Genomic DNA, 20933 nt, shown 5'->3' on the forward strand with positions numbered 1-20933 from the left:
ACTTCTCAACGCCTCCTCATTAGTTAATGTTAACTAGGGCGTCCCTGTTTCAGTAGATTTATAATCTGCGAGCTTCAATTACCATTTCAAAATTTCTGTGCCGTTGCACCCTCTAGTAATCGTTTTTAGTGCTTTGTTTTATTTCCTTAATAGCTACTTCTTGCATTTCTTTCCTTTGAACTTTTCCAGTGTTTATTTTGTTAGTTAAATGGAACTAGAATGAATCGTTAACTGCGTAGTATGTTACTGTTTATCTAAGTGCATACAATTTTGTAACATATTTTCTTTCTATGGCCGTTCTTGTTGAAAGCTGAGCAATTTCGGCAGCATACATATTACGATGTTTTGCAGTGCATACTATACAAGTTAAATTAATTAAGCTGTATTTTTATATCTATGATTAAAGCTTTTCTATTAGAGTGTGAAAGAAGAAATGTAATTCTTCTCTTGCTGATATATGAAAAGTAAACTTCAATTAATACAATAGGCAGTTATACTTGCACTTACATAAAAGCAAATAAATAAATAATATTTACTTTAATTATATAAATATAAATTATATAAAATGATGTTATAACCTGTACCGTATATCTACAAAAACTTTGATCATTTTACTTTTGCGCTTTTATATAACGCATACGAAATCCTTTTTGAAACAACATAGAAATCTCTGAACTATCAATAAATGAAGAAAGAAAGAAACAGACTGTATTCAATTTTAAAAAAATCTGATGTGTACGCCACATGAATTCCTTGTACGCAGTATTAAATCATACGCATTTTTTCCTGCATTTCATTTAAACTTATTTCCTCGAATTTCATTAGAGATATATATCTCATTCAATTAATTCAGTTCTCACTTCGCGACAAGACAAAAATACATAAAACCTCAAAATATCTTTATTTAAATTGAAAAATATAGAAAACTATAAAACACCAAATACAGTTAAAATAATTAATTTTTTTTATTTTTCGAATTACAGTTTCTACGCAAAAACAAGCAATTCGGCCAGCGGGCAAGAAGGCAGATTTTTCGACGCACAAAACTGAAAGTTTACTTTTGGTCCCACTCGGCCAAAAGACACTGAAGGTGTGGAAACTAACTTAATTCACTATTCTACTAAGTTTCAAAAGTAAACAAATATGGCTGCAAAAATAGGCTTAGCCGCAATTAAACAACTTGTCGATAATTCTACAACTATTGCATTCAGATTAACTAAAGGCAAAAAACCTTAACCGGAACCGGAAGGTAAAAACAACATAATTCAATCATCAATTATCAGCCAATTATCATCTTTATTCGAGGCACACTAGAATAGTTCCATGTAGAATAGTTCCATGTGTGTATGTAGGCAATATACTCTATAATCATAATAATTAATGATAATTTCTTATATACACAGGTTAAAGAGGGCGACATCATTTTAGACGGACAAGCAGAGCATAGTAGATACATTAGCAATGGCCGAAGCTAAAGAAAGAAATGAAATTACTTTTTTTTTTTTTTTTTTTTGTGTGTGTGTGTGTGTGTGTGTGTGTGTGTATGTGTGTGTGCGTGCTAAGAGTATTTACACTAAGTCTGATGTAAATTTAGAGACAAGCTATGATTGGTTAATCTTATGTTGTTACATAACAAAGAAGGATCTCGAATTTGGAAGAACAGCTATCGTATTTTCGTATATCTTACATATATACATATATTTATATACTTTTGGTGCGACCGATTGCAACCAAACAGAGAGGAGCACAGCTACATGTTATAGCAGTTCTATATACAAAATTTCAACGTTCGGAGGCCACTCGTTTTTGAGTCATGCGAGATACATACATACATATATACATACGTACGTAGATACGTACAGAGGAAGTCTCTTCTGAATCTATTTTAAATCCTTTTTGCAGGCCATTTCTGGAAAAAGAGACCTGTATTCTGTCGTTAGGTAGAGATGTCGCGCAAAATCATTGTTAAATTGCATTCGATAGCGGTCAGAATGGATATTTCCATTGAAATATAACACCCGAAAACGTCGATTACAATACTTTCTTTACTTCGTACAAGGAAGTAAAATTCTAAATACGATTACGAGATCAATTTTATCGAAACTTTGTATAAGTACAGCAAATCTGAATTAATTGTAAACTTATTATTCAAAGTAACATGCACATTTAAATGTTATAAACATCATTAAAGTAGTAAAATCTATTCATATTAGCGTACTGCTATTGTATTGCATTTAATTTAGACTCCACACATTGCAATGAATATCAATAAACAATACATGCTTCATATCCAGTAAAAACGTGAATTGCATTTTGATGTTAAGGGTTTAAATTTTGTTACATTAGAATTAAATGTTCTTCCTTTTGAGATTTGGCCGGCGAACATGGTTTAATGTATTAGCGTCCCTTCCGGCGTGAAATATTTCTTATTTCAAATTTTACTACATTAATCATCGAAGCAATTGTTGTTCCAAAGAAGAAAAGCAAGTTTTTGTGACTGACAATTTGTTTAGATAAGCGTCAAAGCAGTTTAATAGCGTTGGGGGCCAAATTGTGCGAAGTCTGTGTTCTTTACAGGTATTAGACTTAATATACTGCTCAACGGATCAATGCTGACCACCGAACCGAAGAGACCGGATTCGAATTCCCGAAAAGGCATGGATGTTTTTGTAAATGTGTAGTGTCTATGCGGTATAGGGGCACTCTAAATATGCGACGAGCCGAAAGTCCTTTCGGGAAGTAAGTGAAAGAGGGGTGAGAGAGGTCTTCTTCAGATTTGGAACGGAACTGAGCAAAGTCGTGCTGTAATTTGTATGTTTGCCAAGGCTGTTGCCACCGACAGGCACAATATTGCCTCCTTGCCACGAGAAATTTCTTGGGTTTAATCTGATATCAGACAAGCGAGATTAGTCATAACAGCAAACAACACAACGCTTTCGTCATTTAATCATTGATTTGATTTCGTCTCAACGCTTTTCATATTTAGCACGTTTATGTTTTGCTTATTTACTGCTTGTTATGAAAAGCGCGTTAAAAAATAATATAATATTTATCATGCATGTTTTCTTATATATATTATATACTATGTAAACATATATAAGAATTAGAAAAAAGTAAAAGCTTTGAATGTTTATGTTAATGGATCCATGAACCGAACAGTTAAAAGTTTTGACAGAACTCCAAAGATTATTATCAATAGAGAGATTATTCTTTTAATTATTGTTGAAGCAACTCAACTCAGCAGCTTCTCTTTATCATTAACGCATACAAGAACCTCAAAGAAGACAAAAATAGAACTCTAAAATAAAATAAACAAACTAAACTTTTGCGTATGTTTTGATTGCCAGCCGGTTTGATTAAATCTCTAAAGTTAATTTCTGCAATTTAGAAAAATACAACTTTGTTGCATTTACAAAAAAATTATTACACTGCGTGGGAAAACCTTTTAAGAGGAATCCAGGGAACAATTGAGCTGAATTGTTTAGCTAAATAACAGTTTTTCTAATTTCAATTAAATCGAAGTAATTTTAGTATTTAGAGACTTAAAAGCAGAGCTCTCCTTTAAATTTACGAATTGAAAGCGGATAACTTTCTTCTTAATTATCCAACTAATGTGGCTAAAGAGGTAGAGAAAGAGAAAATTTTAACTCCATTCAGCTGGTATCTTCATATAGTTAATGCAAAATAAACAGCTGAATACTTTTATCTTATACTTTTCTTTGTAATGAAGACTGTTTAACGTCATCCTCAGGAGCATATAATCATCTGGATCCGTTTCAAATTTATTCAAGAAATAGTTGCAGCGTTTGTATTTTAACTTCTACATTTCCAAAGATTCAGTGTGTGGAATGGAATTATAAATTTTATTACTGAAATCGTAAGTGTTAAATCTCCATTTATTACTGTTTGGCAAAAACAAACTAACTATATAACTAAAAAAACTTAACTTTTTAATGCGTATGGCGTGCAGAAATGCAGCAACAGTCAGCTGGTCTAAAACTATTTAAGGCACGTGTCTCACATTTTGTAATATTTCTGATGTTACTATAATTTTAATTTATTTTGCCATTGAATTTATATTGCCACTGATCAAATATTTTGAAAATAATATGGTGTAAAATCCCGTTTATCCGAATATCTGTTGTCTTATATTGGTATTCGGTAACTATTGTAGACAGCTAATTTCGTTTTCGTAAAAATTAAACATTTTTTTCCAAGCAGAAAGGTTTCAGATTTTAACTGTCACCCAAAGGAGTTTGTTAAGGTTTTTTAAGCTCTCGCTGAGTTCGCAGTCTACCAGTCTGCTGTTACAATCTCTCTAATAACCTTCTCGTTTTAACTTTTAAGCATCGTTTTTCTTCGCACTCACAACATACGCAATTCAACAGCGAAGTTACAAAAATTTTTTAAAGCAGCATAACGGTATACGTGTAGGATTCCCTGTGCAGCGTTAATTGTTGGCATATATTTTTCTATTTTTTTCAGTCTTTTCTCAGTTCATAATATGAATGTTTAGGTTTCGTAGTGATATGACTCTAGAAAACTTTCTTTTTAGGCCAAATGTACGATTTGCCCTAAACGGCTATTAATTTCGTTTTGGCACTTTGCGTTGATTTACTAGAAATGTTGGTTCACTTTTCAAATTGTTGCCACCAAATATTATCGCCCTGTGTTATATTTAAAGAAATTTAACCATGGATTATCTGCATAAATGTATGTATGTTTCTCGCATTGTGATAAAACAACTGTACCTAGAGCTATCCAATTTTGAACAAAGTTATCGTCCAACGAATACGGGCATCCAGAATCCCTAATTTGGAATTTCATTTATTACTTATTTCATATTTTGTCCGACATTAAAGGATTAGGATTAGGATTAAGATTATTCAATTATGGCAAAGCACACGAGGGCTATCTGCCTAAAGAGAGGGATGCCTTCGTGGAGGACTTTCTAATGTCCGACATTAAAGAATTTTTGATTAAGAAACAACGATTTGAAAGCGAAGAATGGCAACACGTAAGGAAAAAAAAACATTTTTATCTCCAGCGCGCGAGACTGTGTATCGGAATTTCTAAAGATATGCTCATTTTGAAATTATTTTGCGATATTGCTGTTGAATTGAATTTCATGGTTTAAGGGCGAAGAGCATAATATTTAATATATAAGCGTAGCACACAAAACGTTAAAAAACGCCCCTTTGGTCGTAATGTAAAATCTGAAAGCTTTCAGTTGTATTTGTTGTTGTTGTATTAGCGCAAAGTGCTATTAATTTCGTTTTGGTACTTTTCGTTGATTCACTATGAACAACGTCGGTTCACTTTTCAAATTGTTGACACCCAATATTATCCCACTTTGTTGCATTTAAAGAAATTAAATAATGAAGAATCTGCTTAAATGTATGTACGTTTCTCGGAAAGTAAGCCTGCGGTCGAGCATAATCCCTAGGAATTTTAACTTTATTTTTCTATAGGAATCGGTAGGCCGTCTAAATAATGCTTGGGATCAGGATGGGGAATCTTCTTGCAATAAAAATTACCAAACACAGTATTTTGTGTAGAAAAACGTGCAACCATTCTCCTGTGACTAACTACTCCATCCAACTTTTTGTACCACTGACGACCTGACTGTTTAAGACCGTATAATGATCTCTTTAAAAGACACACCTTATCTGAATTAGTTTCATCGCGAAATCCTTCGGGAATTTCCATGTAGATTTCTTCACCTAAATTTCCATTTACATAGGCCATTACAAAATCTAATTGGTAACCTTTGAGATTGTGTTCTACTGCGTAGGCTTGAAAACTTTCAGATTTTTCATTATTATTAATGTTTTGTGTGTTTACTTTATTTATTAACTATGACGGTCTTGGCATTTACGCAACATAAAATTCGATTCAACAGCAAAATCACAAAATATTTAAAAACAACACATCTTTAGAATTTCTAATAGATGTGTGGTATCGTGCCCTGCAGATAAAAATGTTTTATTCCGTATAGTTTTGCCCCTGCTAGCTGTGAAATCGTTGAATTTTTTATTCAAAATTTCATTAAAGTTTTACAAAATGTGAAAAATGTTTTAAAAAATTGGCTTTTCATGTGCCCATATTCAGGTGGAGGAATTACGATAATCAAAATGTGATGGCTTTAGGTACCGTTTTGTCATGGTGCAGGAACCATGCATTCATGCAGATTTTTCATTATTTCGTTTCTTTAGATATAATACAGGGCGAACGGTTATTGGAAGCACATTTAGGGCATATTTAATGTGTCTTTGCTATCTTGATAATTTACGTTATCATTCGCCTCTGGTATTTGAATGTGTGTTAATTTAGATATATTTTTCAAAGTTAATTTTCAAAATTATCTGTGAGGCGTATTTCACGTTTTTATGCTTGTAATTCATAGAAGTGCTAATTGTTTTTGTTTCTGCTTAAATTAATTCATCTTTCGCCAGGAGAAAGCTATTTGTCATAACAAGAGAAGAAATGAAATGCTTTTCACGATGAAGCCTAGTTGTTATCATCGAAATTACTTTTCTGAGTGGCATTGCGAAGAGCATTTTAACCTACTTCGTAATTAATCATATTTTCAATACCGATACTGGAATTAGAAAACCGGTTATGCTCAAAATTTTTAAAAGGTGGAGTTATCCAGATATGTACGCAAACTACTACTGAAGCCATTCGTAATTCAGAACACGTAAAATTGTGACTGTCTCTTTATTTTCTTCCTCCTACTAAGTTTCGACTACTGCATATATCCTCAGTAGTTTAGTCTGTCTCTAATAATTTTTCTTAATTACTATCACAAATTTTACTTTATGTGATGTGTGATTGAGGGTTATGTTAAAATACTATAGCCTGAAACCCTTAATAATTCGCTTTAACCTTTCTTTACAGTTTGTTTAAAAATTATTTTGCTACTTTATTTATGTTTAACTTGCAGTTAGATGTAATTTGTGTCTTTTTGCCATGCAAGGTTTTAATTGAAAATGGTTCTGAGCTATATTTTTTTAAAAATATTGGTTCTAGATGTGTGCGCTTCCAGTTTCGTGAAGTTTCTTATAAGGTAAACAGTTTTTAAGAGATCATTTTGAGAGCTAGGAGTCAGCATTGGGTTTACAAAGTTAAAAAAAAATATTGTTATGAATTTTGTATAATGTAATATAAAGGGCCTTAAGGCAAGCTTGGCTGGAAAAATAAAATCACAGCGGCACGTCTATTTACCACTGTGATAAATCGCTATTCGTTAACTTTTCGACGTAGCATCAAGCTGGCCATAGTTTAGGCGACTAATTTTTGTCATCAAATTTGGCGAAAAATCGCCAGCGAGGTGATCATTTGGCTACTGCAAGCATCTATGCGCTGCTATGCTTTATATAAAAATTATCAAAAACTATATTGCCTGTAAAGAAATTATTTTGATGTGCCTAAAAATAAAGATAGTGATTCGCAAAATTTAGTGTTGTGAATGTCTTCTTCGCGAAGCATCTATTACGCCACCACGAAGTTCCAAATTCATATCATGTCATATATATATATACGTTTAGTACTACAGATTGCAATATAAAAGGTGGATTCTTTTGACATCATTTTTAAATGACGAAAATATTCATGTTTAGGCAATGTGATATGTAAAAAAAAAATTGATTTTTGACAAATAACAAAATCTTAACAACATACGTAACAACAGTTTATATAAGTAGTTAGTCTGTAGAGTCGTGAGTTTTATTTGAAGTAGAATACGTGAAAAATGTGCAATGCCTCGCCGGGCTCGAACCTGGACCTCTTGAATACGCGCCGAGTGTGCTACCATTACACCAGGAAGGCATACTGAAAGTAGGGACAAAATATAAATATCTAACAATATTTAATATTAGTGCCGCCCAGACGAGATTGTGGTTAGTGGCTATCTCTGCCCCCGCATTCGAACTCCAGAGAAGGCATGGACGGTTGTAAATGTGTAATGTCTTTGCAGCATGAGAGCACTCAAAATATGTGGCGAGTCGAAAGTCCCGTCGTATGGTTTGGTGGTAGTAGGCGAGAGGTGTCAGAAACCCTCGCCCCCCCTCCCTCGGTGGTGCTTTCTCTGAAAATTTGGGTGGAAGTAGAATTCCAACCTACTTGAGGCTCTGACAATTATTCCTCCAAGAAATATGGACTCGACAACAACAGCAGCATTTAATATCAGTTTATTGATGTTCTAGAAAGAATATTTAGGAAATCCATCTGATGTCTATATCAAATTTTTTTCTGAATCTGCTCGATATGTTTTTCTAAACACTGGCATCATTATTGTTATCCCTGAAAGATGCTCCTTTATATTAATTTCTTCGGTGCGGAGTAATCATTCTTATGTCATAATAACAGTAACACTGTTTTTTTATTAATTTTTAAAATTCGTGATGTTTATTTTTACCATAATTAGAGTTTTTTTCATGAGGGCAGTTAATAAGATAAAGGATAATTTCAAGGTACTTTTAAAAGTTGCAATACTTATCGTATGAGTTAAACCAAAACGCTTAACATTTTAAACCTCCGGCGGCAGGAATGTGACGAACATTGAAAAGAATTTAATACAGTTGAACTCCAATTATCCGAACTCCGGCTATCCGAATCGCTTATTATCCGAAACACTTTCAGAATTCAAGAAAAATTAAGAGTGCGTTCACATGCAACTTCTCATTGTCAAACGGATGCGCAACATGGCTGCCCGAAAACGGATGAATACAGTCAAACAGCTTACTTTGACCGAGATGTTCTGCAAGCAATGACTTTCAGCACTTGAAAGTATCCTACAGTATGCTACAGTATAATATGTACGTAAAAGTGTTACCTTTTCATTTTAATTAATTAAAACCACTTTTTTTTTAAATAGTTTTTTCTCCTATTTTCAACATACATACATATAGTACTTATTTAAAGTGAAAGTATAAAAATCCAATTATCCGAATGGGGTCTGGTCCCAGTTGATTCGGATAATTGGAGTTCTGCTGTAGTTTACAATATGCGAACACATAAAAGATGAAAAACCATTGATTGTCAACCATTGTTAAACCAGATGTCGGTTCCTGATAGTTCAAAGAAAAGACTTACTGAATTTTGAAATGCCATTTACAGTTAACATTGTTGAATATTTAAACAAGTACATACCGTCTGTTATTCGCATTGAATCATTCGAGCACTGACATAATATGTTGCTAATGGATTGATAAATAATGAAGGTGAGAGAATATACAGGCAAATAATGTATAAGCAGAATTAGTCTGCCCCTTTAATACGTTATCAGAGCGTTTAAATATATGTTAGATTGTTATTTGGACGCATTATTGGTGTGCTTAAAAGGGCGTTTAAAATTATGTGTATGGAAAATCAGATTAATTTTTATACCGTATGCTAGCTTACAATCAGATTATAATAAATTGTTATTTATGTGAGTAGTAAATATTTGCCTGCAAGCTGTGTGTTTATATGTAACTGTGCTCATTTATTCATGTTAGAATAAAATTATCAATTCATACAACATTATTTCTTGTTTGCCCGAGTATTAATAAATTGACGCTGCACTGTTTTCTGCAATTCTTTGGAGTAAAACTGAACATCTGTTGCTCTGTTGTTGTTGTGACTTATCTCAATTGTCTGACAGCAGCATCAGAACAAGCCCACGAAATTCATAGCGGCAAGAAGTGCAAGATTGCGCCGGTCTTTGGCAAGAGCCTTGAGCACCATACAGGTGATTGTACGACTTTGCTCAGTTCCGCCCCCAGGTTTGATGGAAAGCACAACGGGGGCGGGGACGCATCCGAGTGTCTCCCACCCTCTCTTTCCCCTACTACCAACCTCTCGAGAGGACTTCCAGCTCGCCGCATATTGAGAGTGTCCCCCATGTCGCACAGACACTATACATTTACAGAAAGCATGCCTTCTCCGGGATTCGAACCCGAACCGTTGTGTACCGCATAGAGTCCACTAACCACTATCCCGGTTAGGCGACAAACTAAAAATTTTGGACAAGTTAATGCGTCTCTTCTTCTCCCCATCCCCAGCTGATGACATTTGCTTCATTTTTGTTCGTCAAAATAGGATTTTTATAGGATGAAAAATATCTTTCTGAGTCACTATTTGAAATATTCTATAACGGTTAAAAAAAGCGTATTTCAGTGACCGTACCTGCATTTTAAATAAGATTTTGTCACTTCATTTGTAGCAAAAAAATGGCATTCTCCGGCATGAAACGAATTAAATAATTTGTTTATAAACTAATACTGATTTTTAACTGAAAGCATTTAAGGAAATGCACGCAAAAATTTTTATTTTTGATTCTAGTACAAGGTAACTAATTCTTTCGTTATTATTTTATTGTGATTAAGAATTGTATGATTAAATTTACAACTGGAATTTTCTTTCTGTTTTAGGTAAGTTCATTAAACATGGAAACATGTTATTCCCAGCTTGCAGTGAAAGACAACGTACCAAACTTTCCTTCGGTCTATTTTGAATGGGTGAGAAAATGTTTTTGCGATTATTTTGAAAGCTGAAATATATATGTTTTTTTTTTTTTTTCATACGTATGTTTTTGCCTGCATTAAAATGCATCACTGAGGATTGCACGGAAACTGTAAAGTGAATTTACATTATTTTTAAAGAAGGTACCCAATTGGGTAAGGGAGAAATTCTTAATCAGCTTTTAATATAAAGCATGGCTAAGTTTATTAAACTGAAACTCTTTTCTTTCTCTTTTTTTAAGGAAGTATTGTAATAGCGAAAAATTTCGGGTTTGATATTTCAACGAAAATGTCCATTTTGACCGTCTCGAATCCATTTGAATGATGTTTTTGAGTGACATCTGTATATACAAACAGAATAAAGGACTCTTTTTCCCAAACGGTTTTTAAAATGGATTCAAGAGGTATTTTTTCGTGACATCTGTATGTATGTATGTATGTACGTATCTGACATAACTCAAAGACGAGTAGCCTCAGAACGTTGACATTTTGTATATAGGACTGCTGTAACGTACAATTGTGCACCTCCTTTTTGTTTGAAATCGACTGCACCAGAGGCATATAGTATATACTCACTCTGTTACCTGCCTGGGTGAGCTATATTTTGTTATTTTTAGATACTGGTAAATTGTGCATTTTTTTCTTTAAAATAATTGAATTATGTTGTTCTTATACTTCGGTAAGGTTTTTATGCCTTTACTTAATCTGCATGCAGTAAAATAAAACAGACTAATCAACAACCTTGTATTCGGCGTAGATTTTGTTAAATCCCAATCGATTTCGAGGGCAAAACGGGTCACACTTCATCAGAAGCAAAAACATTCTGCAACAGTGAGATGTCGATTATATTTATATCCTACGGGCGACCAGTGAAAGAGCCTGTAGCGCGATCTGTCGGCAGAAATAGTAACGAAAAATGAAGAGTTAAGTTAGTAGAATTTTAAAGGCATTAAGCAAAACTGGATTGGAATTAAAGTAATTGACTGAACAGGATAAATTTTTATGAATGTGAAAAGCTTCAAGGAAATCCAATTCCCTTACAGAACTAGCTTTCTACATGCAGTAGTTGTATAATTATTAACAGTTTAGATGTTGAAGTGCCACTAAGCCTAACAAAACCGCTGTTTGTTTATATTTGAAAAATCAAAAATCAGGGAATTCAGTTTCTGCACATAGAGTGTCTTTTTGCCGAGTGGGACCTAAAGTAAACTTCGGGTTTTTTGCAACAAAAAATTTGTCTTCTTGTCCGCTGGCTGAATTGTTGGATTTCTGCGTAGAATGTCTTCATTGGAAAAAAAAAATTTTTTTTTGGTGTTTTGTATTTTTCTGTATTTTACAATTTTTAATGAAGTTGTTTTGAGTTTTATGTATTTTTGCCTTGCGGCGAAGTGAGGACTGAGTTAATTCGATGAGACGTATATATGTATAATGAAATTCGAGGAAATAAAAAAAAGTTTAAATGAAATGCAGCAGAAATGTGTATAATTTAATGGCCGTACAAGGAAGTCTTGTGGTGTCCAAATCAGATTTTTTGTTTTTGTTGGGAGATTTTAGCATTGTACTGGTTTTAAATTTCATTTCTTTCACGCCGTTGTAGTTTTAGTTCGGGATTTTTTATTCTATTGTCTATAAGTAATTTTTCAGCAGCAAGCAGCATATGAAGCGGAAATAAAATTGGGATATTTTTGTTGTACAAAATTTTGTAATACTATATATATATATATAGTATTACAAAATTTATATATATATATATTTATAGTATTACATATATATATATATATTTATTTATAGTATTACATATATATATATATATACATATATATTTATAGTATTACATATATATATATATATATATACATATATATATATTTATAGTATTACATATATATATATACATATATATTTATAGTATTATATATATATATATATGTCTCTTCATGAGTCATAAATTCAAAGATCATTTCGTTTCAGGAGTCAAGGTTGGGAGAGCATTAGAATTTCAAAGCAAAACTTCAAGATTTCTTAGAACATAGAAATAACATTTATTAACGATAAACTTATATTACTTCCGCCTATAGCGGCCATGAAACATAATCAAGCATCAAATAAATATGACATGCGTCATTGTTCACGTTCAAGCGTCAAGTGATATATTTTTCATCGGCGCGCATCAAAAGCGCCACCTGTCTACCAAAAAAGACGGAACATACTCCGCCCCGATGAACATTGGTTCATTACAACATTATTATAAAAATCTTCAATTTTAGATTCAAACAAGTTTTCCAAAGTTCAACAGTATATAATATAAAATAAAATGCATAATGACAAATTTAAATTGAATAACAACATTAAATTTAGCACAAATTTTACAAATAAAACATACTTACAATCTCTAGAAGGAAAACAAAATAATGAAACTGCTAAATTACCATAATCCACAATTGTGGTCCATTCTCTGAATCTGAAACATAATTGAATTAATAATAATAATAAAGACACAAATTATGAATATACAATTAATGGTTTTTTTTAGAGTCTTATTCACTCAATGGTAAGCGGGAAAGTTTATGTATAGGACGCTTCATTTCGCCCAATAAGGTTTTTAGTTTCACAACACGAACTTTTCCATCAGCACCAGGATATAGTTCAATTACTCGTCCAAGTCGCCACTTTAATGGAGGCAAATTTTCGTCCTTTATCAAGACTAAGTCATTGAGGGCTAAATTTGGTTTATCCCTCAACCATTTGGTACGCCCTTGTAATTGTGAAAGATAATCTCTAGACCAACGTTTCCAAAAGCTCTGGAAAATTTGCTGTGTCAATTTCCATCTTTCAGCAGGGGTTAGCTTATTATTTGTAAGATCAGGTTCAGGAATTGCTGTTAATGTAGTCCCAATTAGGAAATGTCCAGGTGTTAAAGGATTAAAATCTTCAGGGTCAGATGAGATGGAAACTATTGGCCTTGAATTCAAACACGCCTCGATCTGTGTAATTAAGGTGTGAAATTCTTCGTATGTCAGAACCTGGGTCCCAATAGTCCGCTTTAAGTGAATCTTCATTTGTTTCACTCCAGCCTCCCAAAGGCCTCCAAAGTGAGGGGCAGCAGGAGGATTGAAGATCCATTGAATATTTTCACCGCTCAGGTAGTTTTGAAATGCTTCGTCAGAGGAAAGTGTAGCTATGTATCTTCTTAATTCTCGATCAGCCCCAACAAAGTTGGTTCCTCTATCGGAAAAGATTTTCTTGGGTTTTCCTCTGCGTGACACAAATCTTTTCAGAGATGCTAGGAATGCTTCAGTTGTTAGATCACTGACCACTTCTAGGTGAATGGCCTTTGTGGTGAAACATATGTAAAGGCAAACGTAACATTTATATCTCGTTCCTCCTCTTCCTTTCCTAGCTTTAATTAAAAAGGGGCCTGCAAAATCTAGTCCTGTATTCGAGAATGTTCTATCCGGCAATACGCGAGAAGCAGGTAGGTCGCCCATTATCTGACTGGATGTGCTTGTTCGATTTTTAAAACATTTGATACATTTCCAAATTATTTTTCTTACAATTTCTCGGCCATTAACGATCCAATATTTCTGTCGCAGAGCAGATAATGTTAATGTGGCTCCTCCGTGAAGGTTCACTTCGTGAAAGTGTTTGACTATCAATTCAGTAACTTGGTGACTTTTGGGAAGAATGATTGGATACTTTGTGTTTTCTGAAAGATTCGAGTTACAGAGTCTACCACCGACTCTAAGGATTTCTTCTCTATCAAGAAAAGGATTTAATTTCAGGATTTTACTGCTGAGATTCAATTTCTTCCCTGCTTTCAAAAGTCTAATTTCTTCTCTAAATTCGGAATTTTGCATGATTTTAAAAATCAAATTGCTTGCCTTATCCAATTCTTGAACTGTTAAAAAACCCTTGAGTTTTAAAGATGTAGGTTTAATATTGTGGCAGAATCTTAAACACCATGCAGTTACGCGTTTCAATTTTTTCCAGGATGAAAACCTGGATGTCAATTCAAATTCAGCCTCTTGGCTAATAACAGAACATACAGTAGTTTGACGCTGTTCTACCTGTACCTCTTCCACCATAGGCTCGATCAAAGGACCAAAAGATGATGAAGGTAAAATTTTCTCTTTTAACCACACTGGTCCATTGAACCAAAGTTTATTTTCCACTAGATCAGAAGCTCTTAATCCACGTGAAACTATGTCAGCCGGATTGTCATTTCCCTTACAGTATTTCCATTGCGAAGGTGATACAACATCTTGTATTTCCCGTACACGATTAGCAACAAAGGGTTTCCATTTATCAGCGGAACCCCTGATCCAGTGAAGAACAATTTTAGAGTCACTAAAACAAAATACATTATCTTCTTGGATAGTAAATAATTTTCTTAAATATTTAACTATTCTTGCGGCAATAATAGCTCCCATAAGTTCTAAACGAGGCAAGGTTAATTTTTTAAGTGGGGATACACGGCTCTTTGAAAGAACAAAAGACGTACAGCAAGAATCAGGATCACGAAAATATGCAACAGCTCCATATCCCTTGAGGCTGGCGTCACAAAAGACAAAAAGCTCTATTTTATCGAAATTTACACATTCATCATTTAATATGTATTTTCTAGGAATACACAAGTTGAGAATAACTTCAATTTCAAAGTACCAAGTTTTAAATTTTTCACTCAAATAGCTGGGCAAAATTGTGTCCCAATCAATACCCAATTCCCATAACTCTTGTAATAAGAATTTTATTCTGATAACAAAGGGTGCAATGAATCCAACTGGGTCATAAATTTTTGCCACAATCTGTAATACCTTTCGCTTTGTAACGTGTTTCCAGTCAACTGGTTGTAAAAGTTCCTGTACATCTAATTTCAATGTATCCTCATCCAAATCCCAAATTATTCCCAGCACTTTTAACGTTTTCTTATCCAAATTATCTTCCTTATTAATTAAACCAATATCTTGCCAATGATTTTTTAAAGATACGGAATTTGATTCAAATTTTCTTAAGTTCATACCAGCGTCTTGAAGAATTTTAACTGCATCAATTGATAATGAGAAAACTTCTTCAACGGAGTCTGCTCCATGGATAAGGTCATCAACATATAAGGACTTATTTAGCATGTCAACAGCCTTGCTATATTTCTTTTCATAACCCTTAATATGATGTTTGATAGTGGCGGACAAAATAAACGGACTTGTTGTCATTCCAAACGGCACTCGGCACATTCGGAAAACCGTAAAGCCTAAACTATTGTCACTATTGTCGTAAGAATGATCAAACCACAAGAACCTTAAAAAATTTCTATCTTCACTATCAATTTGAATTTGGTGAAAAGCCTTCTCTATGTCTGCACAAAATGCAACTTTATGTACGCTAAATTTAAAAATTATATCCAACAAGTTAGGATTTAAATTAGGGCCTGATAACAAACATTCATTTAACGATTTAGCTCCTTCAGACTTAGAAGAGGCATCATAAACTATTCTTATTCTTGTTGTTACTTTTTCTTCACGTATAACTGGCCTATGAGGCATATAATAACAGTTAGGTTCATTTTCAACAAACTTACATTGTTCAACAATCCCCCTTTCAACTTAATCATTTCCCTTTAATTTTAAAGGGAATCATTTCCCTTTAATTTATGCTTAAGTCCTAGAAATCGATGTTTAGCAACGAAAAAATTATCAGCGAGTTGTGATTTATTGTCCTTCCAAAAGAGTTTTGTTTCGTATCTGCCGTTATTAAATTTTAAAGTGTCGTTAAAATGCTTAATAGTATCCAAATCAGTTTCCGAAAATGTTTTGTTTTCATTTTCAATTCCTATCGAATCCAATTTCCAAAATGACTGTAAATCAAATGTGTTTCCTTCAACGGCAGATAAAAACAACGCATTAATTCGAGTATTATTATTTTTTACTTTACCCATCACTGTGTATCCAAATATGGTCGGTACTATAAACAAACCATCATTTATCATTGAATTACTTCCTGTTTGTATATACCAGAAATGCTCCGCGCCAAGCAGAATATTTATGTTCTCATTAACGGGACTTGTGTCCGAAAGTTCCAAACCTTTTTTAGTCATAAATTCTTTAATGTTTTGATATGTTGATGGCGCCTGGAAGTTTATTGATGATATTAATTCTATCCCGATAGCTTCTACAACAAGGCAGCGATCATCGTTTTTATTTTTTATTTTTAGACTATATACATCAAATTCTTGCGAGTTACCGCGCTGATTTCCAAACGAATAAATTGTTAGAAATTCTTTTCTAATGACTTGCAACTCTAAATCGCGCGCTAACTTGTGGGTGATGAAGTTTCGTTCACTACCTGAATCAATTAATAATCTTACGATTCTCGATTTATTTTTGCTTTGAGCAATAACAGAACATGTCTGTAAAAGCACACTATTTTCAGGTTTTAGAGTGTTACAGTGGGAAGTAGATACTAAAGTTTTATTTTGCGTATCTGCGGAGTTAACATCTTCCATTTCTTTCGATTTCAAACGGCAGAAAAGTTTATTATGATTTTTGTCGTTACAATTTTCGCATGGTTGTATTTTTGAATGACAAAACGCCGACAAATGTTTTAGAAAGCATCTATAACAGCGACCTTCATGTTTTAATTTCTTTCGTTTTTGTTCGTCAGAAAATTTCAAACATCCGGCAGATGTATGTTCGTTTGATTTGCAGAATATGCAAAACATTTTTACCGATGTGTTAAAAGCAGAAGCTTGTGATTTGACTTTATAATTTTTTAAGCCTTGTTTAGGATTAACCCCTGTGTATTTATTACCTTTTGAGCTATTAATCAAAATACTTGCTTCTCGGCATTCAGTTTCTATTTTAATGAACTCTATTAATTCACTTACTTCTATATTTTGGTTAGATGTTCTTTTTCTATGGAATTCAAGAGCTAAATCTTCAGGTAACAATTTAAGAATTATTGGGTTCAATAACTGTCCGTATGAACCGCTAGTAACATCTAAACTACTTAAATTTCTAACGCAGATTTGTAACTGATCATAGAGCTTTCTTAACCCAAAAACATTTGAAGAACTTTTAACTGGTTCTAACTGTAACATCTGCATGAAGTTTGATATAATAACATCTTTACGACCAAACCTCTCTTCTAAACTTTTAATGCATAGATCATAATTTTCTTCAGATAAAGCATAACCAGAAACACAATTATATGCGGAACCAGATAATAAACTTTTCAAATATGTAAACTTATCTATTTTAGATAAACTTGGATTAGAATGAATAGCATTATCATACGAATTAAAGAATTCGAGCCATTTACTGGGATCACCAGCAAATTTTTCAATACTTAATTTAGGTAACTTTACTGAAGCACTACTTGTAACAACATTATTACCACTCAGAGTACTACTAATACTATTACTAGTTGTAATTATACTTCTTTCAACAACTTCATTACTGTTAATTTTCTTTACTTTACTAACAATCTTAGCTTTAAACGTTATAATTTTTTCATCATATTCTTCACATACAAGTAGTTCGTTATCATATTCTTTTTCATCAATTATGAGAGCATCGATCTTTGAGTCAAGAGTTTTAAGTTTCTCATGGTATTCAATTAACAATTCATGTGATGAATTTAGATCTTCTGCATGTTCTTTACTTAATTCTTCCGATAATAATTTCTCTATTTTATTTAGAAGTGTAGTAACTTTACTACGTACAATAGCACGTTTCTTTTTCTCTTTTGCTAAATCATCCATTATGTTTCGTTTTCAAAGATCGATACCAAGAACAAATGAATCAAAAGTCTTACCTTTCAAAAGGTAATTCCCCTTGTCGCGGGTTTCAGACACCAGAAAAATGTGTATGGTGTCTCTCTTCATGAGTCATAAATTCAAAGATCGTTTCGTTTCAGGAGTCAAGGTTGGGAGAGCATTAGAATTTCAAAGCAAAACTTCAAGATTTCTTAGAACATAGAAATAACATTTATTAACGATAAACTTATATTACTTCCGCCTATAGCGGCCATGAAACATAATCAAGCATCAAATAAATATGACATGCGTCATTGTTCACGTTCAAGCGTCAAATGATATATTTTTCATCGGCGCGCATCAAAAGCGCCACCTATCTACCAAAAAAGACGGAACATATACATTTATATATATATATATATATATATATATACATATATATTTATAGTATTACATATATATATATATATATATACACATATATATTTATAGTATTACATATATATATATATATATTTAACTATGAAGCTATATATTATATACAGGGTGATTATAATTAAAGTTTAAGTTTCAAAACGCTATAAAAAAAGAACCACTCATGAAAATGACGTCAAATTTGAAAGGAATGTTATTGAAGAAGGCGGAAAGCGTATGACAGAAGAAAAAATTTAGTTTCAAAAGTTAGCAACAAATGGCGCTGCAAGCGGAAGAAGACGTAAATTAAAATGTTAGTTAAATTTCAGTGTTATAAAGCCGCCAGGTACCAGGCTGTTCCTCATTTTGCGTCTCAGACGTTCGCCATGGGTGTTTCACTGCAGGACCGCGCTCTGCTGGTAAAGCTGTATTACAAGAATGATGATTGTGCAAGAGTAGCTCTGCAAAAAATCAGGACACTGAAGGGTATAAAAGAAGCCGTTGGTCCAATGAGTGTCGTAGGTCTAAAGAAAATGATGCAAAAATTCGAAACGACAGGTTCGTTTGATGTGCAATCTGGTAGAGGGAGAAAACGAGTGCATTCGACGGTAGTTGAAGAAGTGGCCACAGCATTACAGGAGGGGTCGGCCGGTGGTGTGCAACCGTGCAGTGCACGAGGAATTGCCCGCACATTGGTCAAGCCTACCAGCACGGTGCTGAAAATTGTACGAAACATCATGCAATGCTATCCGTACAAAATTGGCCATGTGCAGGAGTTGCTTCCGTCTGACCTGACAGCTAGGGAGACGTTTGCGTTAGAATTCCTGGCTCGCATGGAAGTGGATAATGAATGGCCGTGGAAACTTTTGTGGACAGATGAAGCCCATTTCCATCTGACAGGATACGTGAATACCCAGAATTGTCGAATATGGGCAACAGAAAATCCACTGGCAACGCACCCCGTACCACTTCATCCTGAAAAGGTCACGGTATGGTGTGGCTTTACGGCATCATTCATCTTACAACCATATGTTTTTGAGCAGACGGGTGCTTCCGGTCCTGTTACCGCAACCTGGGTATACCAGTGGTACCGCTCACTGGTCAGAGGTATGCGTCTCTTTTGCGCAACCACGTGCTTCCAGCTCTGCAACAGAGTGGATGTGTGGATGAAATCATTTTTAAGCAAGATGGCGCTCCTCCGCACATTGCACATCCCGTGAAGCAGCTGCTGAGGTGCCATTTCGGAAATGCTCGAATTATCAGCTGTCATTTCCCTACAGCCTGGCCGTCCCGATCGCCTGATCTTACTCCGTCTGATTTCTGGCTGTGGGGATATCTGAAGGATGTTGTGTTCCGTGCTCCAATTGCAAATTTAGCGGAATTAAAGGCACGCGTTTCGCAACACATTCTGAACATCAGCCCGGAGACACTGCGATCCGTTGTGGAACACATGCTGTTTGTCGCTTTCAACTTGTTGCACACAACGTTGGACACCATATTGAACATATTTTGCGCCAGTCTCGCGACAGTTCCGAACTTCTTTGATGAATGGTTCTTATGCGGTATGTCGCCGCAAAACTCTTGAAACCGATTTGTCCCTTTCGATGTGATATGCACAGTCATGCAAATAAAATTATTCAACAATTCTAATTTGTCAATGCGTTTTAATGTGTAACTTCCACCTTAGCCGTTGTTTTACGAATCATTTCTCGTTTCTCGTCGTGATTCTGCCGCTTACAGCGCCATCTGTTTCTAACTTTTGAAACTAAATTTTTTCTTCTGCCATACGCTTTCCGCCTTCTTCAATAACATTCCTTTCAAATTTCACATCATTTTCATCAGTGGTTCTTTTTTTATAGCGTTTTGAAACTTAAACTTTAATTATAATCACCCTGTATATATATGTGTGTATTTAACTATGAAACTATTTATTATATATATTTATATATTTATATATTTAGCTATGAAACTATTTATTATATATATATATATAATGTTCTAACTATTTATTATATATATTTAACTATGAAACTATTTATTATATATATATATATATATATATATATATATATAATGTTCTAACTATTTATTATATATATTTAACTATGAAACTATTTATTATATATATTTAACTATGAAACTATTTATTATATATATATATTAATATTCTAACTATTTATTATATATATTTAACTATGAAACGTAAATGTTAAACTCTTCGATCATTGCAAATTTTTATTTTTGCTTTGCTGTAAAAGTAGTTC

General features: G+C 33.6%; 1 protein-coding gene across 2 annotated transcripts in view; it reads left to right on the plus strand.

Annotated features, from left to right (window-relative positions):
* Positions 1–20933, plus strand: part of LOC118196559 (TGF-beta receptor type-1-like) — a 632361-nt gene that overhangs the window by 263491 nt on the left and 347937 nt on the right. Inside the window, exon 2 of one of the 2 annotated variants that reach the window (XM_085814074.1) lies at positions 10416–10502. The exons of the other annotated variant lie outside the window; for it this stretch is intronic. Coding sequence (XP_085670200.1) covers positions 10499–10502 — 4 coding nt within the window. The 5' untranslated portion in view covers positions 10416–10498. The remainder of the gene's footprint in view (positions 1–10415; positions 10503–20933) is intronic. 2 annotated transcript variants of the gene reach the window in all.

This window comes from Stegodyphus dumicola, chromosome 3 (genome assembly GCF_044657685.1).
Source record: "Stegodyphus dumicola isolate Sdum_Otavi_A_Nest chromosome 3, ASM4465768v1".
NCBI lineage: Eukaryota > Metazoa > Arthropoda > Arachnida > Araneae > Eresidae > Stegodyphus > Stegodyphus dumicola.